This window comes from Lichenostomus cassidix, chromosome 14 (assembly GCF_008360975.1).
Source record: "Lichenostomus cassidix isolate B80296 chromosome 14, HeHo_3.0, whole genome shotgun sequence".
NCBI lineage: Eukaryota > Metazoa > Chordata > Aves > Passeriformes > Meliphagidae > Lichenostomus > Lichenostomus cassidix.
Window position 1 is genome coordinate 14,121,126 of NC_139495.1, and position 27,960 is coordinate 14,149,085.

Consider the following 27,960-nt stretch of genomic DNA (forward strand, 5'->3'; position numbering starts at 1 on the left):
AAGAGACCAGGGAGAAAATCCCATCCAGATGGACCACACCGGGACAATAACGTCTGGAGGTTTGTGATTCCTCTCTAGGGAATGCATCCACATGCTGCAGCCCTGGGCTGTCCTCCAAATCCAGCATCCTTGTGGGATGAGCCCACCCTGTGCTCCTGATGCATCAGATAGATTCACACAGGGAGGTCTGTGGGGTGAAGATGTACAGTGTGTGGGTCTGGGAAGAGTGATGTGGCTGGAATCATCCTCCATGAGTTCTCCAGGACGGTGTTATCATGGAATCACAGAATGGTTTGGGTTGGAAGGAACCTTAAAGCCCATCCAGTCCCACCCCATGCCATGGGCAGGGACACTTTCCCCTATCCCAGGCTGCTCCAAGCCCTGTCCAACCTGGCCTTGGACACTTGCAGGGATCCAGGGGCAGCCACAGCTTCTCTGGGCACCCTGTGCCAGGGCCTGCCCACCCTCACAGGGAACAATTCCTTCCCAATATCCCATCTATCCCTGCCCTCTGGCAGGGGAAGCCATTCCCCCTTGTCCTGTCCCTCCATCCCTTGTCCCAAGTCCATAATCTGTCAATTACCAAACACACTGGTGTTGGCTCACACTGGGGTGAGGCACCTGAGAGCTCATTTTCCCCCAAACCAGCAAATCCTTACCCTGGGCTGCTCCACTGAGGGGTTATTTGTCACTTGCAATAACCAGACACCTCTGGCATCACTGGAGCAGCAGCTGTGACTCCTCATCCATCTGACTCCTGTCTGCTCCCAGCCCACTGCAGCAGCTTCAAGGCAAACATCAAGTTTTTGCAAAATATATGTGTTTTCTGGTGCATTCAGCCCGTCTAGGGGTATGAACCCCATCCTGCTGTGGGGCAGGGTCAGCACCAGCATTCCAGCATGGAAGGAGGCATGGCTGCCCTGGGAGGGAGGTGGGAGCCTGGAAAGGCTGCACTGCTGCTAATTTGGGGGGATCCCAGGGGAATCTCCCCTGCTCCACTGATGGGAAAACCACCTTCCCCAGCCCTGCCCAGGGCCGTGGCTCAGCACAGACCCCCTCCCTCCCCACTGCCAGCATGTGGGGTGGTGGGGAGGAGTGTGACCAGGGCCACCAGGCTTGTCCCTGCTCTTGAAGTTCCCCTGGCTGGATGATGTGAGCCATGGGTGTTACAGGCTCTGTCCCTGTGCTGGATCCTGTACTGTCCCCAGGGCCTCCTGGTCCCCAGGGGAGGGTGGCCCTGCAGCCCACCGTGCCTGCATGGGGGCTGTCACTGTGCCAGCACCTGCCAGCACCAGGGGACAGCAGAGGGACACAGCCTGGGAGGTGAAGGACCCCTATGACCCTCCCTGGGGCTGCTGATGGGGGAAATGGGGGCTCTGGGGGAGACTGAGGGGGTTGGGATCCTTGATTCAGTCTCTTGAGGGCTGGACTCTCAGTCCTAAGGTCCCCATGTGACTCAGCTGGGAACCCTCAGTGGGGCTGGACCTGCACCCCCATCTCTGTCCCTGCGTGATGCCCGGGGGGCTCCGCGGGTCCGTGTTGGAGCTCCGCGGGCGTGGGGGCAGCGGAACCAGGACCCCCCGAATCCCAGCGGGCATCCCGAGCCCCGGGAGGCGGCGCCGCCCCCGAACTCCCCCCAAGCCCCCCCAAAGCCCCCTCCCGTCGGGGCTCGGCGCTGGCAGGAGGCGGCTCTGCCGCAGACGCCGCTCCATCACCGCCGCGTTCACCTCGCCGAGCCGGGGCTGCCCGTGAGACCGGGAATACCGTGAACACCGGAGCACCGGGAATACCGGGAACAGTGGAGCTGCAGGGTTGTCAGAAACACCGGGAGCACCGGGAATACCGGGAATATTGGCAACAACGGGAATACTGGGGCTGCCAGAAACACCGGGACATCGGGACTGCCGGTAACACCGGGACACCGGGACTGCCGGTCCCGCGGAGCGGGGTAAGCGGGCGGAGGAGGCGGCGCAGCCCCGGCGGAGCCCTGGGATCACCTCAGGAACCGAGCGGGACCAGCTGGGGATCCCCAGGGGGAAGAAACAGGGGTGTCCGTGCTGGAAGGGGAGGGCAGGGCTGGGGTCGTCCAGCCTGGAGCGCTGGGGAGCCTCGGGAGGACCGGGGATCACTGAGCTGCTCCTCCCGCCGGGCGCCCCGGCTGGGCTGTGAGAGGTCTCTGCGAGCAGGATCGGGGCGGGAGGTGATGGGGTGCAGCTGGTTTGGGGGTCCCAGCCTGGCTGTCCGGTCCCAGGGGACCCCCAGAGACGTCTGGCCGCCTCCTATCCCTGCAGCCCCTTCCCAGATCACCCACGGGTGCCAGCCACCTGCCGGGTGACAGCGGTGGCACTGGGGCTGTCCCGTCCGCTGTCACCATGGCGTTTGCTCCCCTCGGGGTGGCAGCGGTGGGCAGAAGCTGACCAAGCTCATCCAATCCCAGTTACACCCTGGCTGCACTGCCTGGTGCTCCCCGAGGTTTTGGCTCCATCCGTGCAGTGACCCGGGGCTGTGGCAGCCCAGGACGCGCCCAGGATCTCCTCCTCTGCTGCTTTGGGAAGCACATCTCTGCCTCCAGCGGGTGTGGGTGGCTGGCAGAGCCGAGCTGTCCCCATTCCCCCACCTTTCACCAGCATCTGGGTCCCCAGCCCAGCCTGCGACGCAGCCCGGCACTGGGAGCACTGGTCAGGCTGGGAGCAGCCATGAGGGACACGCTTGGAGCTGGATCCCTGCGGAGCCTCGTCCAGCTCGCCTGGATGTGCCTGTTCTCCTCCGTGCCGGTGAGGGCCGCGCTGGGGCCGGGGGACAGCGGGGGTGGCACTGCCGGGCTCTGACCCCTGCCAGGTGGCTCCATCCCGGCTCCGTCCCGCCTTGCTGCCCATCCCGAGGGTGTGGCAGCAGCTCATGGCGGGGATGAAGGTGCTGGGACAGGAGGCTCTGACCCGGCTCTGGGCTTGCAGCGCGGCGGAGCCAAGGTGCTGGAGAAGACCTTCGAGGAGTGGCTGCGGTACCGTGATGAGTGCCTGAGGAGGATGGCGAGCGAGCCCTACCCGGCAGGTAGCCAGCCGTGCCCAGCTCGGGGTCAGCCGTGGGGCACACAGAGCCAGGGCTGGGGTTCATCCCTCCTCCAGCATCCTCTGCTCACCTACAGAGGAACGAGTGGGGGGGCTGGCGAGGATCTGCACATCTCGGATGGGATACCCAGGGCTGGGGGTGACCTAGGGGACCGAGGCTGGTGTGGGGCACCTGGGCTCATTTCAGGGTGGCACCAGCACCCTTGGAGGTGCTGGGATGGCAGGGCTGGATGTGGCTGTGCCACCAGCAGCTGACCTTTGGCTTTCCCCGTCCCTGCCCTTGGAAGGGCTGTTCTGCAACAGGACATTTGACATGTATGCCTGCTGGCCCGACGGGAGCCCCGGCACTGCCGTCAACGTCTCCTGCCCCTTCTACCTGCCCTGGTTTGAGAAAGGTGAGGATGCCCTCCTGCCAGCCTGGAGCTGGAAGCCAGGACTGAGCCATGCTGGGGTGGAGAGGCTCTCAGGGCTCCCCTCCTGCTGACTGATGCGTGCAGAGGGAGCCATGAGCACACCGGGGCTAAAGGGACAGCTGGGGCTCAGCAGAGCCAGCTGGCGCCCTGCTCATGCCCGCCCTGGGACAGGGTCTTTGGGACTGAGCAGGGCCAGATCCATCATCCCGGGAGAGGGGCTTGGGGCAGCCTGAGGGACTGTGCTGGTTCTTGGTGCCCGCAGTGAAACACGGGCTGGTGAGCCGCAGGTGTGGCACCGACGGCCAGTGGGTGACAGTGAACGGCAGCCAGCCGTGGAGGGACTACTCCCAGTGCGAGGACGAGCTGGAGATCACTGCTGAGGAGGTGGGAGCCCGGTGGGAGCCCGGGGATGGACAGGGTGGCCAGGCACCCAGCTGGGCTCACGGGCGCTGTGCTCACCGGCAGGAAGGCGCCCGCCGGCTCATGGTGAGCTTCAAGGTGCTCTACACCGTGGGCTACTCGCTGTCCCTGCTCACCCTCATCTCCGCCCTGCTCGTCCTCACCGTCTGCAGGTAGGGCGCAGCTCCGCCCCTCCCCTGTCCCTGTCCCTGTCCCTGTCCCCTCCCCTGCCGGCTGGGCTGCCCCGCCTGACCCCCAGCTCCCGCAGGAACCTGCGCTGCACCAGGAATTACATCCACGCCAACCTGTTCGCCTCCTTCGGCCTGCGGGCCACCTCGGTGATGGTGAAGGACGCGCTGCTGGAGCGGCGCTGGGGCGTGGAGCTGCTGCAGGTGGCTGACTGGGAGGCTCTGCTGAGCCACGAGGCAAGTGCTGGGCTGGAGCCAGGCTGGGGATCCTCGTCCAGGGCAGGGGTGTGGGGATCAGTGCCCATACAGCCCCAGGCACCTGGTGGGTGAGTTCTTGGGATGCCAGTGCTGCCCATGCCCCTGATGGGTGAGGGCTGGGGGTGCCCATACTGCCTGTGCACCATCTGGATCAGCTCTTGGGCTGCCCGTGCCCCTGTGGCTGAGCTCCTGGGGTGTAGGGGCACCCATGTGTGAGCTCTCAGGGTGCTTGGGATGCCTGTATAGTATCACATGTGTGATGGGTGAGATTTTGGGGTGCCTGCATCCCTCTGGGTGAGATCTTGGGGTGCCCATGCCCCCGTGACTGAACACTTGGGGTGCCTACGCAACACCATGAGCTCTTGGGGTGCCTGTGTGGCCTCTGGGGGATCTCTCAGAGTGCTTGGGGTGCCAGTGCAGCACCCTCCACCTGGTGGATGAGCTGCTGGGGTGGCTGGTCCCTGTGGCTGAGCTGTGGGGCGCCCTGTGGGCACAGCCAGCCCCACGGCAGCTCTCCCACTGCAGGCAGCGCTGGGGTGCCGTGCGGCGCAGGTGCTGATGCAGTACTGCATCCTGGCCAACCACTACTGGTTCCTGGTGGAAGCTGTCTACCTCTACAAGCTGCTCATCGGGGCTGTGTTCTCTGAGAAGAATTACTACAGGCTCTACCTCTACCTGGGCTGGGGTAGGGGCCACGTGGCCGCGCGGTGGGGATGGGGACAGTGCCCAGTGCTGGGGACACTGCAGTCCCAACTGGCCCAGTAGGGTGTGGGGTGGGGGCTCTGCTGACCCCGGGTGTCCCCACAGTGCCCCTCCAGCCCGGGGGTGGCTTCTGAGCTCAGGAGGGTGCTTGGTTTTACAGGGTTTGCTGTGTGACTTGCAGGGACCCCCGTGGTGTTCGTGGTGCCCTGGATGGTGGCCAAGTACCTGAAGGAGAATGCAGAGTGAGTGGGGAGAGAGGGAGGGATGGATGGAGGGATCGATGGGGGTCCTGCTGGGATGCTCAGCCCCAGGCTGGGCCTGGGACACTGAGGGTCCCTGAGCTCCCTGGCCGGGGCAGGAAAGCTCTTGGCTGGCCCTGCCCCCAGGGCTACCCCTGCTGAGCCCTCTGTGTCTGCTGGCAGGTGCTGGGCCCTGAACGAGAACATGGCTTACTGGTGGATCATCCGCATCCCCATCCTGCTCGCCTCCCTGGTAGGGAAGAGCTGCCAACCCTGGCAATTTGGGATAACAGCAGCTCAGCCCCTGGCTCCTGGCCCTGGGCAGGGCTGTGATCCCCAGGAAGCTTCCAGCAGAGGCCAGGAGGGAGAGCTGGCCTTCAGTGATCAGCCAAATGCATGGGGGGTTGGTTTTTTAACAGCAATTTGCTGAGCCCTGGGTTCCAGGGGTCTGTCAAGGAAGCCAGGGTGCTGAACCCCAGAAAAAGGGGATGGCAGTGGCTCCTGCTGCTTCCTAGCTGGGATTTTGGGATGGCAGGAGGGGAGGAAGGGCAGCAGCAGCCTTGGCAGCACAGGGGGTGCCATCTCCTGCGGGGTGAGTGTCCCAGGCAGGGTGGGGGTGCTGGGCTCTGTGTGCCCCTGCCCTGTCTGCCCTTCCCAGATCAACCTGCTCATCTTCATGCGGATCCTCAAGGTGATCCTGGCCAAGCTCCGGGCCAACCAGAAGGGCTATGCTGACTACAAGCTGAGGTGGGCCAGGAGAGTGGGATGGACAGGCTGGGATAACGGGATGACACCATTTCCACACCCACCCCATGCCTCTCCTCCACCTTGCACACCCTTAAACCACCACCCTGGGATTAACTGGGAGATTTAGGGTCCCCTTACTCTCCTCCAGGCTGGCCAAAGCCACCCTCACCCTCATCCCCCTCTTCGGGATCCATGAGGTTGTTTTCATCTTTGCCACTGACGAGCAAACCACAGGCATCCTGCGCTATGTCAAGGTGTTCTTCACCCTCTTCCTCAACTCCTTCCAGGTGAGGTGGGAGTCAAACCTCTGGGCACACCATGGAGCAAGGACCAGGGGGTTCCTCTGCCAGCTCACTCTCCCTGTGGTGCCTCCGTGGGAAGGGGGACACTGCCTCTCCCACTGTGTGCCCTTGAGTGTGGGGTGATGCATCCCGTGCTCTCTGAGGCAGTGGTGCCATAGGGACCTCAGCCCTAAAAGCACCCAGAGGTACCCTGGAGGGAGCCTAAGCCCATCCCCGCCCAGGAGAGGGATGGTGGGGGTGCTCACTCCTGGCTCTCCCTGCAGGGCTTCCTGGTGGCTGTGCTGTACTGCTTTGCCAACAAGGAGGTGGGTGCCTGTCCCTGTCAGTGTCCCTATCCCTGTGCCTGTCCCTGCCAGGGCATCTCCTGCCCAGCTTTCCCACCTTACCCTGTGTTTGAGGCCAGGGATAAGCCCCTGCTGCCTCCCCACTATGGCAGGTGAAGTCTGAGATGAAGAAGAAGTGGCAGCTCTGGAAGCTCGATCACCCAGTGCTCTGCTGTGCCCAGTGAGGTGCTGACCAGCCAGGCAGAGGGGCTGCTGGCCATGGTGGCCACAGGGCCTGGCTGGAGGGCAGGGGCCTGCGGGGAGCTGTGCTGGGCAGTGCCCACCCAGGATGACCAGGCTGGCAGCAGGGTCTGGCTGTGCCACACTGGAGCTGCTGGAAGGGACATCCCTGCTGTCACCCGAGGGGAGGTGGCAGCCATGGCTCCTGTCAGGCATGGCTGTCCCCTCAGCAGGGCCTCACAGGGGCTGTGCACCAGCAGAACCCAGCAGCCTCCCCCAGGACACCTTCCACACTGGGAACCCCTGAACACCCAGGCACCTGTGGGGTCACAGCAGCCAGAGGGAGCCTGGCGCTCAGCAGGGGGAACAGGAGCTGCTGCTGAGCCCACACCTGCTGCCCAAACCAAACCAAACCCTGCACCACACCACATCCAGGGCTTCCCTGTCCTACAGCAGGAGCATCTCACCAGCACCCTGACAGCTCCCAGACACCACATCACCCTGTAAAGCTCTTCACAGCAAGGTGCTGCTCCTGCACCTCCTCCCCACCCTCACGGACCAGCAGCACCCACCCCCTCCTCACTGTTCTCCAGCTGTACAAACCCCTGGTCACCCCTCACCATCAGCAGAGCCAAGGATGGAGCCTCAAAATCACTTGGGAGCAAAGGATTTGAGAGCAGCAGCTCACTGGAGCCAAGCCTGACCTCATACATCCCAGCTCCAGCACCTAGCTCAGCCACCTCCTCCTCTGCAGAGGAAAAGTTGGATTTCCAGGCCTGGCAGGAGCTCAGGAACCATTTTGCTGGCCAAAGGCTGAGATTCTAGGAGTTTGCTTTCCAGTGGGTGCCAAAGCATCAGCCTGTGGCCAGCAGCTGGTAGACGCTGGGAAGCCCAGAGCAAGGGAAGCACCAGGGACAGTGTGGTTTGAGCAGGGCTGCCTGTGCCTGGCTGGCAGCTCCTGCCTGGCCCTGAGCTCTCCTGCAGGAGCCCAGAGCAGCTGGAGCCCCCAACACCCAGCCCCTCACTCTGCCCCTCGGCAGCAGCACAGACATGCTCCCACTGCTTGTTCCAACCACATTCCTGCCTCTGCTGTGCACAAAGTCCCCTCCAGGCTGGAGGAAGCTGCTAGAACTCTCCAGAACATGTCCATGGACACAGGAGTTTCTCCAGCTCCTTCCCAGACAGCCTGGGGAAGCCTCTCCCAGGGCCTCACAGAGGGGCTGCCTGGAGCACACAAAGCAGAGGCTGCACCAGGCTGAGTTCCAGGCTGGTGTCACACAGTTGTCCTGGATTGCTGTAACACCCATGAGACCATTTTACACATTAACTCTCTTTTCAGATGTAAATAAATATTTATTTTTCAGCAAGCAGAGCCTGCTGCTTGTGTCTGCTCAAGGAGAGGGAAAAAGCCTGTGGGCACAGACAGCTCAGTCCTAGAATGGAGTGGGGTAGAAGAGAAGCTTAAAGCTCATCTCATTCCACCCCCTGCCATGGGCAGGGATACCTTCCACTATCCCAGGCTGCTCCAAGCCCTGTCCAACCTGCCCCTGGACACTTGCAGGGATCCAGGGGCAGCCACAGCTGCTCTGGGCAACCTGTGCCAGGGCCTCCCCACCCTCATAGGGAACAATTCCTTCCCAATATCCCATCTATCCCTGCCTACTGGCAGTGGGAAGCCATTCCCTGTGTCCTGCCACTCCATCTCTTGTCCCAAGTCCCGCTCCAGCTCTCCTGGAGCCCCTTTAGGCACTGGCAGGAGCTCTGAGGTCTCCCAGGAGCTTCTCTTGTCCAGGTGAACAGCCCCAGCTCTCCCAGCCTGGCTCCAACCTTTGGAGCAGTTCCATGGCCTCCTCTAGACTCGCTCCAGCAGCTCCACAGGGGCTGATTTGCTGCTCTTTGCTGGATTCCCACATCACCCACCCAGACAGTGCTGCAAGGGTGGCACCAGGCAGGGCTGGCAGGGATGAGGCAGCCCCAGGCCCCCGAGTCAATGAGAGGAAGCTGGAAAGCACTGAATGCAGTGCGGATGGTCCTGCAATGAATCAGGGAGCTCATTCATGATGCCCCAGCTCCCCGCAGAGACACCCACACACCACACACAGGTTCTCAGGTTTTATTCATTTCTCCAAGTCAGCAAATGCTACTTTTCCTCGGACAGCTCACCTTAGGGTAGCACTAGCCTCCTGCTTCAGATTTTGATTGTTGTGTTTTTCCCCCTTAGAGGATTCTTAAATAAATGGGGACAGTCACTGGAAACCATTTTACATCAAGGTCCCTGTCACCAGCGCCCCTCACCCAATCCCAGAGATGGAGCAGCCTGCTCCTGTAGTGCCTGTCCTTGGAAATGCCAACTCAAGACTGCCCTGGCAGAACTATTTCCCAGCACTGAAGCCTGGAAATCAAAGGCAGGCAGTGATGAGAGCAAAGCTTGGCACTACAGGCACAGCTGGGCTGTGGATTCCTTACCCACCTCCCCTGGGGCACAGAGCCATCCCTGTCCCTGCTGTACTGCCTTGGCATTCCCCTGCTTGCCACAGGCACAGGAAGCTCAACAGCCTCAGGCTCTTCCTTCTCTCTCATGTCTTTCCAGCAGAACATCTGCCTTGCTGGGATCTTGGCAGGGGCAAACCAGACCAACAAACTCTGCCATAAAGCATTGACCACAAAGCCAAGGTTTTGGGGATGGAATAAGGTGATGTCCTGGTTCTGGCCAGGACAGGGTTCATTTCTGCAGGACCAGGACCTCTCTTGTACACTTTTGTTATTACTGCTGTTGCTGTTCCTTATCTCATTGCTGTTTCCAGTACATTGCTTTTATTTCAACCTGTGATCTCCACCTTTTGTGCCTCCAATCCCCCTCCCCATCCCACCCCCGGGGAGGGGGAGGAGCGGGAGTGAGTGAGTGAGTTGGGAGTGTTTCAGTGAATGCCATTCCTAAACCATGACACCACAGGTGATCACACCCAGCCCCTAAGGACAGCAAGAACCCAAAGTGAACCAGGATGGGGTGGCAGGAGGGACAGGCTCTGAAGCCCAGATCTGGGGTGACAGCAGAGCAGACATTCCAAGCAGGAACAGAGCTGCACTTCGAGCTCCACTGCAGCTCAAAGAGTCAAACGTTACAAACTTCACTCCCTTCACTCCTCCACAACAACCCGCCTTTTTTATGGCCTCAGATCCATTCTCTGGGCCAATCCCTATGGCACAGGAAGAGCCAGGGGCACATTTCAGAAGCCCTGGGGAGCTTGGGATGCAGAAAAGGATAATTGATTGCTGTGTGCAACTGTCAGCTTTCTACCACCACCCAGACCCGAACAACAACGGCTGCAGGAAGCTTAAGGCAGATAAAACTTCCCGGCTTGGAGCTTCTCCTCCAAACCAAAACCTTTCAAACAAGGATCCTGGGAAGCCAGACAGAATCAGGCCCAGAGAGCTTCTGGTTGTCTTCTGCTGTCCCTCGTCCTCTCAGCTGTGTTCTCTGGTGGCCACGGCCTTCTCCTGCGGTGGCCCTTGGCAGAGCTGTGGTGCTGCCAGCACAGCCCCGTGCTCCTATTCCAGGCACACTCAGCTTCCGGGTGGAACAGTCACCCGACGTCAGTATTCCTGCAGCCACCAGGGAAAAGGGGACAGTCACCCTTTGGGGACACACACAGACAAGGGGGCTATGGATTTTCCCAAGGGAGAACCAACCAGAGGGCACACGAGGTGAAGTCAGAGCCCAGCCCTGGGGTGTGGGCTATGAGTGAGCTCTGGGGACATGGCAGTGAGGGAGGGTGTCCCCTCAGTGCCACAGCCTGGGACTGGCAGTGAGGGAGGGTGTCCCCTCAGTGCCACAGCCTGTCCCTGGGCAGGGCAGTTGGTCCCACTCACCCTCCTGGCTTGGTTATGGCTCTGGCCAGCTCTGCCCGCTCTGCCCCAGGGCTTGGAGCCTTTGGAGGTTTTGAGTCACAGTCTGCAGAGCTTTTCCTGAGGACAAACCAAAGGGAAAAATCAGTGTTAGGAGCAGGCTAGGAAGCAGGAAAGAACAGGCTGCACTCAGCCACTGCTGTGCTGCCTGCCTCCTCTGAAAACAGGGGTGTCTCTACTCTCTGCCTGTTGCTGGGATGAGTTCCTGTCACCAGGAGAACAGGACACAGACTTTAGGAAGCATTTCCCCAGCAGCTCTCACCACTGAGCAGGAGATGCAAGGGGCACCCCCCACCATCTCAGCCTGGACCTCTCACCAGGGGATGATGCAGAGCCCAAGATCTGCAGCAAGAATAAGCTGCCAGCATCCACCTGGGAGCCTGGAGAGTTCCCTGAATGGGCAGGGATTGTTGGGTCCCTCCCAACCACCTCTCCAAACCCCCAGCCAGCCACACCTCCCCTCCCAGCACAGGAGTCCCTCACCATGCCCAGAAGTCCTTCCCACCTTACCCATCTCTCCCACACGCTCCTCCAGCACAGCTGACAGCTCAGGCAAGCTCAAGGACTTCAAGGAAGGTGGCCACCCTTCCAGCACTGCAAGGACAGAGACACAGTTAATCCATCTGCATGCTCTCTGGGACAGAGCACTCACAGGGTTGGTGTTGCTGGGAAGCATCTCCAGCCAAAGTGGTTCCAGCTAGGAATCACACAGGAAAAGAGCCGGAACTGCCCATGCCAAACTGAGTTTTCTGGCAATTCTACCACTTAGGAATTCACGGTTTTATAATGGTTGGGTTGCTTATTAAGAGAATGTCAAAGCAATTAGGTGTAGAGGACAAATCAACAGAACCTCTATTTGTCTCACTTCTCTATTTGCTGCTCACTGGCAGCAAAGAACATGTCACAGGCACCAAGATCAGAGAACCTCAGAATCATGGAATGATTTGGCTTGGAAGGGACCTTAAAGCCCATCCCATTCTACCCCCTGCTATGGACAGGGACACCTTTCACTAGCCCAGGTTGCTCCAAGTCCCCTCCAACCTGGCCTTGAACACTTCTAGGGATCATTTACCAACTCCTAAGGATAAGGAGCTGCTGGTCAAGCCTGCCCAGCCATACACCGGGGTTTGTCCCAGGGATACAACAGCACAATCCCCCAAACCAGGTTAGGGAACCAGTCACATCTGGTTCAGACCCCGCTCCAGTGCACAGGGTGGTGACACACCTGAGGTGCAGCCACAGCCCCCTGAAGCAGGGCTGTCCCTGGAGCCTGTGCTCCAGCCCTGTATTCTTAGCCACAAACACCTGCCAGACCCCAGAACTTCCCACTTGCTGAGGACCTCTGCAAGTTGAACTCCAAATTCTCCGAGACATTTAAACACTTCCCCAAGCACAAATTTTTACACTCAGTGTACAAGTTAGGCTGCTCCTCCATTCCCATCTGGCTGACGCCATCCTTTCAGCAAATGAAGACAAGCACAGGGGGTTTGCTCTGTGTCCTCCCCCTGCGCAGCTGGCGCTGCTGCTCACCTGGGCGCTCCCCGGGCCGCTGGCTCTCCCCAGTGCCGCGCTGCTCCCGCCTGTCCGGCGCTCCATCTCCCGCCCGCTCCGGGGCCAGCCGGGCCGACAGCTCTGCCTGGCAGCTCCTGCCAAAGCACAGCACAGCCATCAGCAAGGCACAGAGCCATCCTGGCAGCCACACTGCACACTTCTACGGCCTGCAGTACCTGCGTGGGGTGCCCAGGCAGTGCCTCTAAGGCCCTGGGGTACAACCTGCTCCTTGCTGCTTCCTGGGAAGAGGAAGTGGTGCCCCACCCCAAGGTCGGGGTGCTGGCACTGTTCAGCTCCCAGAGCTCCCAGGCACTGCTCCCCATCTCCAGCCACAGCCAGCTCTGCCCTGTTCACAGAGGAGCTGTGGGGGGACAAGACAAGGAGGGCCCAGGGTGAGCAGCAGGAAGCCCAAGCCAGGGGCTGTGCCTGGTTTGTGTGAGAATCAGGCCCAATACAAGGCTTCTAAAGGGCAATGGAAATGATCTCAGGACAGGCATGAAGGGCACCCAAGTTCTCTGGCTGTCATCACCATGCCATCAATTCAAGCAGAGTATACTCTGAGCATGGTAGGGCCCTTCTACAGAAACCTCAGCTCCTCAGTCAGGGGGGAAAAGGCAAGCTCTGTCCCTTGCAGTGGGAATATTGCTCTGCTGTCCTTGTGGATCCAACTTCAATTGACTGTGGCTTGGCAGCCAGCAGACCCCACTCCCTTTGGGCTAGGATCCATAAGCAGCAGGATTTATGCCACTTTCAGGGATGTCCCTATTCCATCAGTGGACAGGAATCCAATGGGGCAGAGAGAAAGGCACCACAAGGGCAGTCAAAGGAGTGTCAGGAGGTGGGGATGAATGGACAGGGTAGGTTTCTCTGCCAGCTGTCAGAGTTGCAAGAAAAGTATTCTTCCCTTGCAAGATACTGCACATCCTTTGATAGAGTTTGGAAGTTAGAAACTCCTTTTTGTGTCTACCTGACCACCAAGTTAGATTCTGGGCACTGGGTAAGCACCAAGCATCAGCCTTTTGGTTGCTTCTAGTTGAAACAGGAGCACCCAGAAAGTCAGGCCACTTACAGCTCATGCATCTGACCAAAGCTTCTCATGTGCTCCCATGGCTGTGACTTTCCACTAGGAAAGTCAGGCAGTATCCAAAATGTGCTCAGCATCCAGGTGGGCTCTCCTGCCTTACCCTGAGCATCACCTGTAAGACTGCCAATATGCCCCCCAATCCCATTTGCCAGCAGCCTCAGTGCCATTTTCTGGGAATGACTTACTTGATGTGATCCAGCAGGACTCCAGCATCCTTGGTGATGGCCTGAGCCTGTCTGAGCTGGCACTGGATGGCATTCCAGGTCTCGTCCCGCTCCATCAAACAGCTCTCAGCCACTGCACGCAGCTTCTGCTCCTGGCACACCTGGCCCTTCATCACCTCCACCTCTTCACACCTCTGCAGTAGAGCACACTGGGGATTAGGCTGGGAAAACTGAGTATCTCACATGGGCTGCTCTGACATTTCCCTGGACTCTCTGCTGTTTTAATGCAGGCATAATTTTAATTTTAGGGAGCCAGAAACATTCTTTCCACTGGGAAAGGAACCTGGATAAGGCTTGTACACAGAATACAGGTTCTCTCCATACCAAGCCAAATCCCCTGGTTACTATTCCCCTTTCCTCTGCATCTACAAAGATACTCGTTAATCCAAATTTCCAAAAAACCAACACAAGTCTGTTCACTAATGGCTGCACAACTTCACCACAAAAGTGACACTGCTGGGCCAGAGTAGGGATTTAATTCCTGCTCCTGGCTCCTATAGCTCTCAGCTGGATGGGAAACAGGCAAAGGAGCACAAAGGATGAGGACTGGATAAGCTGTACTTGTCATATACTTGATGCAAAATGTGTGAACTACAAGATATGGCCTTGGGTGAAGCAAAAACATCAGAGGCACAACCAAAATACAGCACTGATCACTTCCTGCAGGGTGTAGAGCCCTGAGGAGCTCCCAGCAGCCTCACCTTGTGCAGCTGGATGGCCAATTCCTGCATCTCTGCCTCCAGCCGATCAGCATAGGCCAACTCCAGCGCGTCGCTGGGCGGGCGGGCACTGCTGTGCCAGCGGGCAATGGCAGAGGTCATCTTCCTCTTGGGGCCAAACAGCCTGTGGGATGCAACCAACAGGGGTCAAGCCCTGCACCACCTCTCCCTAAGCCCTGTGGGATGCCATGAGCACCTCTGCAGTCTGCTGGTCTCTCCGAGGTACCTCGAGAAGGAGCGTGCTACAGCCAAGGAGTACAAAGTTGTGTGGGAGGCAGCCAGAAGAGAGCAGCATGCCCCAGCTAGACCTGCCTGCTCAGTTGGACATGGTTGATCAGGGAAAGCTGGGAAGGACAGGACAGACACTCACGTGATGCCTATTTCCTTCAGGTCACTCTCTGTGAGGGTCAGGAAGATGCGAAGGTCCACATCTTGCTCCTCAAACACCTGCAGGTACTTCAGGCACCCAATCTCCTCAAGGAATGTTGCCAGGTCCTGCAGCCCATCCAAAACAAACTTACTGATAACTTCACAACAAAAGCATCACTATTCCTCTTAATCATAAAGATCTGCTTCCTCAGGCTGCTGTAACACCTTCCTGGGCTCCAGCAGCCACCACAACTTCCTGTGGTTCCCTGCCCTTCTCCACAGTCACACACCAGGCCTGGCCTCTTCTAACAAGTGCAGAGCAGAATGACAGCACCATCTACTCCACTGCCAGGTTTGACAGCGCACCCACAGGCCTGAAAGGCTCTAGGAAACCCCTCCAAACAACAGCAACACCTCCTCAGGAGCAAACAGCTCCTGTACAAGAAATTGCTGTTTCACAAGCATTTAAGTCTGGAATCCAAGGTGTTTTGGTGACCTTGGAAAAGCCTCCCACAGGTAGTACAGTGAGAGCCTGCAGGACAAGTCTGTGTGCTCACCTGGGGCCCTGTGTAGGCTGGGGGCTCAGGAAGGACCAGGTGCTGGCTGGAGCACCCAGCCTTCCCTGGGCAGTGGCTCCACTGGCTGTCACTGTTGCTGTAGCGGGTCTTGCTCTTAAAGCTCTTGGCTTGTTTCCGACTCGGGGGGCTGTTGGCATGGTCAGAGTCCTGCAAGAGAAAGAAAACACCCACAAAATGGAAAGATGATCAGGCAGAGATGTGACAATCACTGGGGCTAACAAGTGCATACTCCCCCATGACCTAAAAGCCCTTCTGTACTTCAGCCCCAGAGCTGCCTTGAACCACATGAACTGTGAGTTACCTCCGGCATCTTTCCCTTCCTTGGTTTTCCTGTCCCTGTAACAGTGTCTTTCCTCACCCAGCCTGGCCATACAGCCTCCCAAGGGAGTAGGATCACCCACGGGTGACAGCAGTGCCCAAGCTGAAGGCAGAGGAAGGAAAATAGAAAACTCCACCTCATTGCTTTCCAAAGAGCCTTCACTGCTGACTCCTGGGGCTCTGATCAGGTATTCGCTGCTGCTGCTACTGCTCCTGACAGCTCCCAAGTTGTTGGAGGAAACACTATCCTCTGGAAAGGAAAAAGGAAAATAAGATGATTAAGTTCAACTTTGTTACATGCTGGTTTCGCTACACAAATTACCAGCAAAACCTGCTGGAGAGGTAAAGGAAGGGGAAACTCAGAGCAAGGCTTCATGGGCTGCACTCAGGATACAAGAGAGCCCTGAGGCACAGATACCACATCTGATCCCCAGAGCTCATCTTTCCCCCAAGTCTGTTTGGTAGCAGAGGCACTACTGGAGACAGCCTTGCTCTGTCTTCTTCCCACCCTCCTTCAGACTATGCTTACAAATTGATGAAATTACCACATTAAGCTTGATCTCTGTAGCTAAATTATCCCAGCTTTCCCTCAGGGGAGATATTCCAATCTCAACATCTCAGTGGGAGAGGAAGCCAAGGCCTGGACTCACATCCAGGGGTGCACTGCAAACTGGACAGTGACTTACCCCTGCTGCTGGTGCTCTCCACATCCTGCTCATTAATCGGAGAGGTGACATCCCTGAACCGAATGTCACCTGATTCACAGCTGCCATCATCACTGAAGGTAACGTAGCCCTGAGGGGGCACCTGCTCTGTGTGCAACAGGAAGGGAGAACAAACATTAGGATGCAAGTTAGCAGGGAGGCTCCTGCAGAAAATGTAACCACTCAGAGATTTGAAAATAACCACAATGAGAGGCTATCCTCTCAACGGGCAGGTTTAATTCTGAAAGCACAGAGAAATCCTGAGGAATGCAGATTCCTGCAGTTCCTTCACATGACCCCACAGCAAATGGGATCACCTTTCTCTTGGTCTATTGCAAAGGGTTTGTAATCTCATTTTTAGCAGCATTTCAAGCATCAGAGAAGGAAAAACTCACAAGTTCACTCCTGTGATCAATTATTTCTTGGCCACTGTGACCACCTCCTCTGTCATTAGCTTGAGAAGGGCTCTCAAACTTTTAAACCTGACTCAAAAACAGGAAACTGAATTGTTCACAAGAGTCAGGGGAACAGTAGTTGAGGTGAGAGCAGAAAAGTGTCCCACTCATCAATATACAGCCTTCACAAAAGAGCTCAAGGGGTTTTCTTTCTAACCCAGACATTGGATAGCCTTGTATGATGGTGCTCACTATCTTCTGCACAAATCACACATGAATCCCAAACAAAGAGAAAAAATGGGTAGCAGTAATAACTGCAGTGCATTTGAGGCCCAGGGGACTGATCCTCAGGCTCCAAACTCCTCTCACCATAGACAAACTGCTTCTTTCCCCCAATTCCAACTGCTGTGATCTTGGCCAAGGCCTGGGGCCCCTCATGGATGCTGGGACCCTTGGTCCTACGAGCAGGTCTCTGTCTCTGGGGAGCAGAACATGATTCATCTGAGGAACTCAGCTCTTCATATTTCCCTGTAGTTCAAACACAGGTTGTTAGCAGCACAGGAAGTCATTTGCCTGCTTTGCTTGCTACTAGTCCTATAAATGCAGTGGAAAGAAAAGGGAAATGTTAAAGAGTGAGGGTGAAACAGCTAAACTGGATCAGAAAAGGACCAGCAGACAAGAATTGTTAGATTCATGCCTCTTCCATCCTCAGAAAGGCTGGAATTTCCAGGATAGATCAGCCAGCACTGATCTATACTGTGTGATATACACACAGTAATATACTTTCAAACTATCAAACACCTCACTTCAGGTTCCATCTTAAAAAAACTCCTCCAACATCTATTACCTGGACCTCTGCAGAAGACCTTGGGCACTGGGGCTGCATGCAAATCTATCAGCCCCACAATCTTGGTGTGGCCATACTTCATGGCCAGGGTCCTTGCTGTGGCTCCAGTGTTATCTCTGACATCTGCCTTCACTCCCTGCAGGAGAAACACATGTTTAAGTGCACCATAAAAAATATGTATGTATATAAAAAAACCCCAAGTATTGTTTTAGCTCCTCCATCAGCAATTGAGGCTCACCTTTGACAGACAATTCAAGGTCAACTAATATCCTGAATGCCTTTCTAATTATCTACAGTCTCTCCAATCCCTGAATGCCAAATAGCCCAGGCATATGGCTCTTGTGCATTGCCACTGGGAACTGGTTTGTTTGATCTGAGAAGTGTTTTGTATTGCTGCCTCCTTCTGGCAGTAAGCTGGACCAGCTCAAATTCAAATGGTGTAAGGTTCATGCATGCCTATAAGCTTTTGGATGCAGATCTCCACTAGCCTTAGCATGCAAACTTGTAAACACAATACAAAAATTACAGCTTAAATTGTTCTCTAATTCAGTTATTATTCAGTTAAATCTGGGCAGTCAGACTTCACTCCTATTCCTGCAAGGCCAGTGTAAAATCACAGAGCCAGCCTGCAGAAAGCAGATACTTTGGAAACAGTTCTGGAAGTCTGGGACTTCAGATGTGACTGTCACCAAGGAGAAAACACAACACTGTAAAATATAGTCTGGTGTCAAACTTGTAGTTCCTCTGAGAGCTGGAACCAGAGACTTTCAGCTACACAGAGAACTGTCAGGACACTCACGTGATTGAGAAGGTACTGCACAATTATCTCGTGGCCAGAAGCAGCTGCTTCCATCAGAGGTGTGTATCCATACGCTGGCTCCCTAGGGAGAGAACAAACACATGGACTGGGATAATCACAGCTGAACTGTGCTGCAGTTTTGCCATGCCCTAACAGAGCATCTCCAAACCCAACTTTTGCTGAGCACAGACTCTATGAGGTACTGGCTGTCCTGCTGTAAAATTCCCTGTGGAGATTCAGTGTTGCTCAATTGGCTGCACAGCAACAGATTACTCTTCCAGCTGCAGATCTGCCTTTAAGAGCCCAAATCAAGTTTTGCAGGAGCTAATAAAGCAAGAACCTCTTGTTGCCCCCAGGCAATTCCATGTGCATAAATGTACGGCAGTCCCCAAGGCACGGGAATGCAGGGCACACTTCAAAAACCAACCTGAACTCTGAGTATATAAAATAATCAATAGACAGACTTGTGAAGAGCACTTGAGTTCAGAAGGTGTCAGTGTTTAGCTGACAATTAAACAAGCAGTAAATCTAATTTCCCTTGATCTTAGTTAAATAAACAGTGACAGCATGGGCAAACTTCAATTCAGTTTGCAGGTCACCTGTCCCTGTAATGGTTGTGTCACACATCCTAAGATACAGAGGGAAGACAAAAGCAGGTGTCTGTTTGAGTGTGTTCATCTGCCAGCCGTTGTTTTCATATCTGAATGAGAAATGACAATGAAATGACAAAGAAAGGACAAATTCCTCCTTACTTGCAGTTGGCATTTGCTCCATTCTCCAGTAAGAACTTGACCATCTGCTGGTGCCCAGCACTGGTGCAATGGAACAAGGCAGTCCAGCCATGGATGTCCTTCATCTCCAGCTCTGCCCCTTGCTGCAAGAGAACAGACACTGCTCTTTACTGTACCTGCTCTGCTCAGGCTTTCAGCCATTGCCCCTCTGTGCTGGCACACCAGGAGTCTACATCCCTGCACAACACTGACCTCAAACAGAACACAAAGCAGCAACTTGTGCATAATCCTACCCTAAGCATTTAAACCATTAACTGTGGTTTTACCTGTTTTTTTTCTGGGATACACACCTGTAGAAGGAAGTAGGCAACACTCTCATTGCCACAGCTGGAGGCCAGCATGAGGGGAGTCTGCCCTTCTGGGGTGGGGATGTTCACGTTCACTCCTGCTTCCAGCAGCAGGTGCACAATGTTGTCGTGGCCAATGTAGGAAGCGTACATGAGTGGGGTCCAACCCCCACAGTTCCTCTGGTTCAAATCCAGATCTCCACTAAGGAACAGAGAAAAGAAGCCATATGAACTACTGTGCTGGAGCTGTGGATCACAGTTGGCTCCTGCAGACTCTTGTTATCATCTAGCAGTGAAGCCTGCATGGGAATTTCTATCAGCTCCAGCACAACTTCCACCAAATCACAGAATGGTTTGGGTTGGAAGAGACCTCAAAGACCACCTTGTTCCACCTCCCTGCCACGGGCTGGGCCACCTCCCACTAAAACACTAGGGAGGTAATTTTTATCAGCAGATTTGCCCCATGAAACTTTGTGCCATGAACCCTTTGGGAGTCCCAGTGACACATCCCCATTGCCCTGAGCAGTGTGGCACTGGTGACAAGCACCCCTGCAGCAGGTGGCACCCCAGCTGTGCCCTGCCCAGCCCCTCTCACCGCCGGATGCATTCCTGCACCACTTCATACTGCCCGACGGAGGAGGCGGTGTGCAGGTCCAGAGGCACATCGAGCTCCTCGCGGCACACCAGCTGCCCAGCCCCGTGCCACATGGAGAGGCTGCGGCTCAGCAGCTCCGACTCGCTGGCTTCATCACTCAGCTCCGACATCCTGCCCTGAGGAGCCAAACCAGAGCACCAGTCAGCTGCTGAGCCCTGTCTGCCATGGAATTACAGCTCCACGGGCTGGGAAGGTGAGGCTAAGATGTGTGGGGTTTTACCCACACCCACCTACCTCGACTTTGATTGACTCCTCAGCCTGAGGCAGTAACAGTTGCTGAGAAAATTTTGCTGGAAGTTCTCTCTTGCTGCAGGGAACTCTGGGATTCCAATACACTAGAAAAATAAAAGGCAATAATGCTAAAACCCACATCATTCAAATCTCATTTTAAGATTCCAGAAGCAGTGGCTTTATTTCCTCCCTGCCTAATCCAAACATGCCTAAGGCAGCTTTGAATAACCTGGGCAAGAGAAGACTAAACATCTATTTAAGAGCTGAAGGTAAGCTTAGTGTTATACAAAAGGAGTTAATTCTTGCTCTGCATGTTTTATAATAAAGGAAGAGAATTAAGAATTCATGTGTCAGAAATTCCTGGTCTTCTCCATCTGTCTGGCATTACAGGATGGCCCTGATTAAATTAAGACACAGTCATTAAGAATGGCAACTGCCCAATGCTCCCACAGTTGTCACTGTCACCTGAAGAGGGTGCACACTCCACTGTCATCAGGTTGTAAGCAGATTGTTTCTACCATTTATTGTTTTAGCCCTTCAGAAGAAGCCCAGCCCCCACCTCTGTGAATCCTGGAAATGCTGGAACACTGGGAGCAGCAGCACACCTGCCCATTCATTATCCCAGCACACCCCCTTATCCTGCAGACACAACTGAATTACACAGCTCCTCCAGCCCAGGAATGCCTGAAAGGTTTACCCCAGCCCCAGCCTTAGGGAGCAATTGCAGATTGATCATTTGAACCACTCACAGGAGAGTGTTCTTGTTTGGCACTCCATGAAAAGCTGCTCAGCACAGCTCTGAGCACAGTAGCTGATGGCTCCAGCTGCAACTCCAGGACTCAGAATTCACCCCCACCATGGAATCCCAGAATGGCTTCTTCCAGGAGCACTGGGCATCATCTCCCCCAACCTCCCCCCTCAAACAGGGTCCTCTGAGTTCATTGCACAGGGCTGTGTCCAGGTGGGCTTTGAATATCTCCAGGGAAGGAGGTCCACAGCCTCTCTGGGCAGCTTGTTCCAGGCAATCACTTGGGAATTGCTTTCCCCTCCCTGCAGTCCTACCATGCAGCACTTCTGGGGTTTGCCTGGTCCCTCTACATAAGCTAAGCCAGGGTAAAGTCTTTCCTCTTCCTGATAACTTTTTGTCAGTTTAATTCCACAGATTGAATCATCCTGGGGTCAGGAAAATGCCGAATTTGGCATTGGTGAGATATAAAAGAGAGCAGGAAAAGGTTTATCAGCAGCAGTTGGTCTTCAGATTCCCTCAACTGTAACATTTCAAAACCACACTCCTGTTTTCTGAACAACTGGGAGGCTTTGCCTTGCAAGCACCAGCCCCTCTTCTTATAATGCAAGAAAACACCTTTAATTCCTATCTCTTCACTCCCCCACCTGGATCCTTTCTCTCACATTTTCCTTTTCTTCCCCTCCTTCATCCTCAGCTTGTTAAGACTACAAAAGTACCATCTATTCAACTTCATCACCTGGTAATAAATTATTCCTTTCTTAGAACATCTGTAAAAGCACCAACTTTGCCCGATGGCAGCAATTTGTATCACACTGGGCAAGCCAGGGGCCTCAGACAAGAATATACAGAGCACAAGTGAAAGGTCTGAACACCTCACAATCAAACCACAATGAGATCTAGTTGGATCATAACGGGTAAAGTAGGAGTTTCTCACTAAACCAGATTAAAGTTGTCGCAGGAAGGCCAAAAGGCAGTGAAAGGAGATAAAGTCCCAGGCAGTTTGTAGAAGCAAATTCAAGTACAAATGAAGCTCGTTGCTCTCTGCAACCCTCCTCGTTAATTGGGTACATGAATTATGAACCACACAGGTTTTGGTCTTTGCCAGAATCAGCCCCACTCAGGCACAAGGTACCAACACACCCTTGGTGAGCTGATCCACAGTTAACAGGGTGATAATGACAGGACAGAACATCCAGGACACTCATCCTCACTCCTACACCTCCCCTGTGCTCTGCCTACATCTTTGCTACTTTTATTTTTTATAAATCCTGATATTTTTATAAATCCTGCTCAGACTGAACTTTAGCAGGATGTCAGCTCTGCAAGCACCTGAGGACAGCTGCTCACAATCTCCAGGACAGCAACAAAAGTGATCAGAGCTCTCAGGACTGAAATGAAAAGCCCTGGGTGAAACAAAATTGGGATTGTCTGGTCCGAAGAGGGGATGCCTGGAGGGGACATGTGACACCAACCTCAAATACATAATAATCCATAATGTCATGGAATACCAGAATGGTTTGGGTTGGAAAGCACCTTAAAGCCAATCTCATCCCACCTCTGCCATGGGCAGAGACACCTTCCACTAGCCCAGGTTGCTCCAAGCCCCATCCAACCTGGCCTTGGACACTTCCAGAGATGGGACAGGCACAACAGGACTTAGCAGGGTAAAGTTATGCATAGAACATTTTAGATAAACCCCAGAAAAATCCCTGTAAAAGTAAACAGAAGACAGCTGAGGGAGATTGGGTTGCTAGAGAATAAGTTTGTCAAAGACCTCCTGAACATTCACAGGCTGTTCCCCTGCTTTGGGGCAGAGTGACCAAGTCCACATTTGTTAGAGACCTTCCTCGGCTCTGCTTGTCCTGCTTTCAGCTGGGGTAGAGTTCATTCTCTCCCTAGCAGCTGGCACAGGCTGTTTTGGATTTAGGATGAGAAGAACCCTAAGATAACACACTGATGTTTTGGTTGCTGCTATCCAGTGCTTACCCTAAATCAAGGGCTTTCCAGCTTCCCATGCTCTGGCAGCAAGGAGGTGCCCAAGAAGCCAAGGTGGGCAGAGCTGACCCAAACTGGCCAGAAGCATATTCCATTCTACAGAACATCATTCCCAGGATATGGACTGGGGAGGTTGGCTGGGAGGGGCCAATCACTGCTTGGATGTGGGATGGGAATCAGTCATTAGGTGGTGAGTAACCAAGTCGTGTATCACATATTCCGTTTTTTTGGTCAACATAATTATTACCATCATTATATTTTACTCTGCTTCAATTATTAAATTGTTCTTACCTCAAACCACGAGGTTTTTTACTTTCTTTTCTGATTCTCCTCCCCATCCCACTGGAATGGAGCAGGAAAAAGCAAGAGTCTGGTACTTGGTAACCAGCTGGGATCAAGCCATGACACCTGTGAGGCTGCTGTTAAATTTAATTAAATTATTAAATTTAATCCATCAGCACTTAACTATTTATCAGGATCAGAGCTCTGCACTGCTGGGGCTCAGAACAGGCAGCAAACCCCACACTGCCCTGAATTCAGAGTTTGCTGTTTGAGCAAACCAGAAGGCAGAGAAAAATAAGCCATAAAAATTTAGCACAAAAGCTGCAACAAAAAGCACCTTAGAGCCACACTAAAATAAATGGGAGGTGATTTGAGGAGCAACCAGCCCCCAGCACTGAACAAATCCAACACTGCCCATTAAGCACCTTCACCAGGCACTGCTCAGCTCCAGGCTCTGCTCAATTCACTCTCTCACATCCCCTCCCATAAGCACAGGTGACATCCACATGTGTCCTACTGTCCCAAAATAGTGACACCCAAGGTAGCACATTTGTAAGAGGTAGGTGTAGGTTCTAACTGAGCCATCAAGCTGACAACAGAGAGTCATGGAATATCCTGTGTGGGAAGGAACCCACAGGGATCATGAGTCCAACTCCCAGCCCAGCACAGACACCCCAACAATCCCACCCTGTGCATCCCAGAGAGCATTGTCCAAACACCCCTGGAGCTCTGGCAGCCTCAGGCTGTGCCCATTCCCTGGGGAGCCTGGGCAGTGCCCAGCACCCTCTGGGGGAAGAACCTTTCCCTGATATCCAACCTGACCCTGCCCTGGCACAGCTCCAGCTGTTTCCCTGGCTCCTGTCCCTGTCACAGAGATCAGAGCTGCCCCTCAGGAGGAGCTGCAGCCCCGCTGAGCTCTGCCCTTTGGCTCCTCCAGCTGAACAACCCAAGTACCTTCAGCTGCTACTCAGCCTTTTCCCCATCCTCATGTCCCTCCTTTCAACACCATCCAATAGCTTCAGATCCTTCTGATATCGTGGCTGTCCCCAGCACTTGACACGAGGCCACAGCAATGCAGAGCAGAGCAGGAACACACTCCATTCTGTTCCTGACTTAGTTCTATTTCCACTAAATTCAGCAACACTTATTCGAGGAAGTAAAAAGCCTTGTTACGTCCCTGTTTGGGTACAATTTTTACCAGCTCAGCCACAACAACAAGAGCCAGAACATCTCATTTTTGCACTGCAATCTGCTGACACAAATCACAGCTGCAGAAACCACGTCAGGTTCCAGAGGTGTGTGAGAGAAAACATTCCTGGACCCACTCGGGTTCAATTCTACACACGTCTGTTGAAAATACAGCTCTTCATCCTTTAACACTTAGACTCAATGAACTTAAAGGTCCTTTTCAACCTGAGTGGTTCTACCACGAGCCTGTCACTCTCAGGCACGTTAAAGTACATCAAACAACCTCAGCAAAACGAGATAAGAGGCACCAAAGCACTTGAGCAGCCCCATGAGAGCCCGTTTCCCGCGGCAGGGGCTGTGCTGCCAAGGCAGCCGCACGGCTCGGCCCGGCCCGCTCGAGCACACAGCCCGCTCCTGAGGCGAGCCGCCGCCGTTGGAGGCAGAGCGGGCACGCCGCGGCTGTTAGCGAACGGCGCACAGCCAAACGGCTCCAGGCCGCTATCCCGCACCTGCCTCCCTCGCGGCCCTACCGGCAACGCGGCCTCAGCATCGCACACTTCAGCCAGCGGGTACGAGCCGCTGCGGCCACGGGCCCGCCGAGGTCGGGGAGTGCCCGGGGCCGGCCGCAGAGGTGAATCCCACCGCCGCTCCTCCTTGCTGTCCCGGTGCCGCTGTCCCCAGCCCTGCCCCGCCTCTCCCTCACCTGCGCCCCGGTGAGCGCCGCCGCCGGAACTAGTCCCGCCCGCGCAAGGCATGCCGGGAGCGCCCCGCCCTCCCGAGCGGCGGACTACAACACCCAAGAGGCCCCGCGGCGCCGGGCCAATGGGAGGAGGGAGTGTGAGGGGCGGGGCGAAGGGCGGCCGATGGGGTTGGGGCTGGCGGCGGGCGGTTGTACCGAGCAGCCCCGAGGACTCGGCCCCGCAGCGCTGTCCCCGCGCCCTGCGCTCGTCCCGGTGCCGCCGGTTGGCTGTGCCCGCGGTTCGGCCTGGCCCGGCGCTGAGCGGGGCGGTGGGCGCCGTGAGTGAGGGGAGGGCAGCGGGGCGGGGCCGGGGGCGCGGGAGCCGCGTTGCCATGGGGACGGTGCGCGTGCGCCGCGCGGCCGCCATGGTGGGGCTGTGAGGGGAGGGAAGGGGGTTCCTCAGCCGAGCCCCGGCCGTGTCACTGTGCGGTCACCGGGGGCTGCGCTGCCTCAGCCCGAAGCCAAGCTCTGTCCCCCACCGTTGCCCGTATCTTCTCCGCTTTTCCTTCCCGGCGAGGGGGATGTGACAGCAAACGTCAATGCTGGTGACACGGAGAAGCTCAGGGTTTCAAGTCTCAGTTAGAAACATGGAGTCATTAAGGCTTTAAAAAACCTCCAGGATCATCAAGTCCAACTCTCGACCTAACACCTCCGTGCCCAAGCTCTCCAGAAAGTGTCTGTTGCGTTACTGCTAAGCAGTGTTTGTTTTGAACACAGAGCACTGCTTGCTCCCTCAGCAGATGCTGCATTAGCTGCCTGACAAGTCAGATCCAGTGTAACATCCTTAACCTTGGGATATTTATCTCTGAATTTGCCATACCAGGCAGTTTGTTTTATCCCCATGAAACTCCTCTGGTCCTTGGCAAGCTCTCTGCAGTGTCAGAGCACAGTATTCCAGCTGGGGGGATTTCCTTCCTCTTCACCTAAATCAAACTCAGGGGTTGTCTCACACCAATAAAATCACCACATATATCGCCTATAAAGTATTTACAGAGCAAATTTGCAAGTTATAAACTTCCCAGGGCATAAGTTGAGTTTAACATCATGTTTTGAGGAGTGTTATTGGCAATGCAAGTAACAGTGTGATCCCTTGAACAGCTATTTCAGTCCTGAACAACACAGAGTCACCAACTTCTGATGGTCCTTGTGGGTAAAGGACTCCAATTCTGGGTATTCTGCGAAACCTCTGAACCAGAAATCATTTGCCCTTATGTTTGACTGCCCAGAAAACCATGTGGTTGTAGCATAAAATGTGAAGGTTTTCTGTGAGGATGAATTATCTGACCTCTTAGTTCAGCTACAGTTCTTACTGTGTTGTCTGAGCTCCTCAAGGACATCAAGGAACAGGAGGAAAGAATCCACTTTAGAAACACTTTGAGAGGTCAAAATCCATGAATGTGCCTATTCTTAACCATTTTTTGGTATAAAAATCCAATGAAAACATAAGTAAACATTAATCATGTGGAAGGTTTCCTGCCGATGGCAGGGGGGTGGAACAAGATGGTCTTTAAGCTCCATTCCAACCCAAACCATTATGAGATTCTATGACTTTATGATCATTTTATCTGTCTTTTGAATAGTGAGGAGGGGAATTTGAAGGAAATAGAGAAGAGGAGTCAACCCAGCTGAGAGCAGAGGTGTCATCCTGCCTTTGCTGTGTTCCTGCCCCCTCCATGCAGGCAGAACATGGGAACATGCTTGGAGAGGACACAGTTGCAGCAGTCTGGCTTAGAATCAAAAAAAATGCTTAATAGATGAAGGGCTAAACTGGCCCTTGGGTGTGTGGTGAGCAGTGCAGAAAACTCTGAGCCCTCTGGACTCAGGTGGGAAGGAATAGCTCCAAAAATGCAGATTTTAACATTTCCTGCTGGGAGTGCTGGGAATTCCACTGCACACACTTTGTCCTTGTTTTGGACTGATGTTATCCCATGTTTGGAGAGGTGTCCTTAAGCTCATCTTTCCTTTGCTTGAAGGGAAGCTGTTCCGATGGCCTCAGAAGGGCAAAGTGAGGATGCAGAACATGCAGCTGAGCCTCCTGCAGCTCCTGTGCAGAGGGACAGGATGTTCCAGTGGGGAGCCATCCTTGCTGCAGTGAAGGACCACCTCCCATCCCTGGACTCTGACTCCTCCACAGTAAGCACTGCAAATCTGCCTTTCTTCCCTCTGGATCATGGGAAAAACTCAAAAGGAGGAGCAGGTGACCTTACCAGGCATTTTGGGGTGGCTGGTGTGGTATCCTGGGTGGGCTGCCTGTGTCCTGAGATAGTGTGTGTTAATCCACAGCCTTCTGGATTGTCCTTGATTGATTGTCAGAGTGTAATTGCCACCTCCTCTCCCTGTATTCTTTGGATTCTGCCCCTGTCTTCAGGTGAGAGTCCAGAGGAGGCACCAGTATGATCAGAGGGATGGAGCAGCTCTGCTGGGAGCCAGGCTGGGAGAATTGGGATTGTTCTCATAAGAGAAGCTTAAGGGTGACCTAATTGTGACCTTCTAGGACCTGAAAGAGCCAACAAGAAACATGGAGAGGAACTTTGGACAAGGGCCTGGAGTGACAGGAGCAGGAGGAATGGCTTCCCACTGCCAGAGGGCAGGGTTACATGGGATACTGGAAAAAATTTCTTCCCTGTGAGAGTGATGAGGCCCTGGCACAGGGTGCCCAGAGAAGCTGTGGCTCCCCCTGGATCCCTGCAAGTGTCCAAGGCCAGGTTGGATGGGGCTTGGAGCAACCTGA

At 54.9% G+C, this 27,960-nt stretch overlaps 3 protein-coding genes across 11 annotated transcripts in view; 2 read left to right on the top strand and 1 right to left on the bottom strand.

Moving 5' to 3' along the window:
• Nucleotides 1-1,780: 1,780 nt before the first annotated feature.
• LOC146430928 (glucagon receptor-like) lies at nucleotides 1,781-8,186 on the top strand. Its single transcript, XM_085075089.1, has 14 exons — nucleotides 1,781-1,948; nucleotides 2,628-2,774; nucleotides 2,955-3,051; nucleotides 3,356-3,463; nucleotides 3,744-3,865; nucleotides 3,947-4,053; nucleotides 4,149-4,309; nucleotides 4,856-5,011; nucleotides 5,210-5,270; nucleotides 5,451-5,520; nucleotides 5,926-6,014; nucleotides 6,163-6,301; nucleotides 6,580-6,621; nucleotides 6,753-8,186. Exons 2-14 carry the CDS (start codon nucleotides 2,697-2,699, stop codon nucleotides 6,822-6,824), a joined length of 1,302 nt encoding a protein of 433 aa, XP_084931215.1. The 5' UTR covers nucleotides 1,781-1,948; nucleotides 2,628-2,696; the 3' UTR covers nucleotides 6,825-8,186.
• On the bottom strand, nucleotides 8,152-25,366 carry ANKS3 (ankyrin repeat and sterile alpha motif domain containing 3). 3 transcript variants are annotated; one of them, XM_085075086.1, is made up of 18 exons: nucleotides 25,194-25,366; nucleotides 20,281-20,381; nucleotides 19,987-20,162; nucleotides 19,395-19,593; nucleotides 19,066-19,187; nucleotides 18,314-18,395; nucleotides 17,515-17,650; nucleotides 17,037-17,195; nucleotides 16,255-16,380; nucleotides 15,706-15,818; nucleotides 15,230-15,397; nucleotides 14,674-14,798; nucleotides 14,286-14,427; nucleotides 13,546-13,718; nucleotides 12,256-12,371; nucleotides 11,236-11,319; nucleotides 10,690-10,785; nucleotides 8,152-10,422 (listed from the first exon to the last, which is right to left on the bottom strand). In XM_085075086.1, exons 1-17 carry the CDS (start codon nucleotides 25,243-25,245, stop codon nucleotides 10,703-10,705), a joined length of 2,157 nt encoding a protein of 718 aa, XP_084931212.1. In that variant the 5' UTR covers nucleotides 25,246-25,366; the 3' UTR covers nucleotides 8,152-10,422; nucleotides 10,690-10,702. The 3 variants fall into 3 exon arrangements, with proteins under 3 accessions (XP_084931212.1, XP_084931213.1, XP_084931214.1); XM_085075087.1 differs by lacking the exon at nucleotides 25,194-25,366 and adding an exon at nucleotides 25,000-25,141; XM_085075088.1 differs by lacking the exon at nucleotides 25,194-25,366 and adding an exon at nucleotides 23,312-24,899.
• Nucleotides 25,010-27,960, top strand: part of DNAAF8 (dynein axonemal assembly factor 8) — an 89,009-nt gene continuing 86,058 nt past the window's right edge. For 3 of the 7 annotated variants that reach the window (XM_085075083.1, XM_085075084.1, XM_085075085.1), the window contains exons 1-2: nucleotides 25,010-25,121; nucleotides 27,203-27,362. In XM_085075083.1, the coding sequence (XP_084931209.1) occupies nucleotides 27,216-27,362 (147 nt within the window). In that variant the 5' untranslated portion in view covers nucleotides 25,010-25,121; nucleotides 27,203-27,215. Of the gene's footprint in view, nucleotides 25,122-25,368; nucleotides 25,508-25,635; nucleotides 25,765-27,202; nucleotides 27,363-27,509; nucleotides 27,598-27,960 lie in introns of those variants that run through there. The other 4 variants (XM_085075079.1, XM_085075080.1, XM_085075081.1 and 1 more) reach the window with 4 other exon arrangements.

Bases quoted from the DNA above. Each gene is read 5' to 3' on its own strand.
- ANKS3 (XM_085075086.1), bottom strand. From the start codon at position 25,245: ATGCCTTGCGCGGGCGGGACTAGTTCCGGCGGCGGCGCTCACCGGGGC. The intron at 20,382-25,193 runs GTGAGGGAGAGG...TTATTTTTCTAG, and splicing joins CGGCGCTCACCGGGGCGCAG to TGTATTGGAATCCCAGAGTT. The intron at 14,799-15,229 runs GTGAGCACACAG...GATGGGCTGCAG, and splicing joins CAGCCTACACAGGGCCCCAG to GACCTGGCAACATTCCTTGA.
- LOC146430928 (XM_085075089.1), top strand. From the start codon at position 2,697: ATGAGGGACACGCTTGGAGCTGGATCCCTGCGGAGCCTCGTCCAGCTC. The intron at 3,866-3,946 runs GTGGGAGCCCGG...GCTCACCGGCAG, and splicing joins TGGAGATCACTGCTGAGGAG to GAAGGCGCCCGCCGGCTCAT. The intron at 6,302-6,579 runs GTGAGGTGGGAG...CTCTCCCTGCAG, and splicing joins TCTTCCTCAACTCCTTCCAG to GGCTTCCTGGTGGCTGTGCT.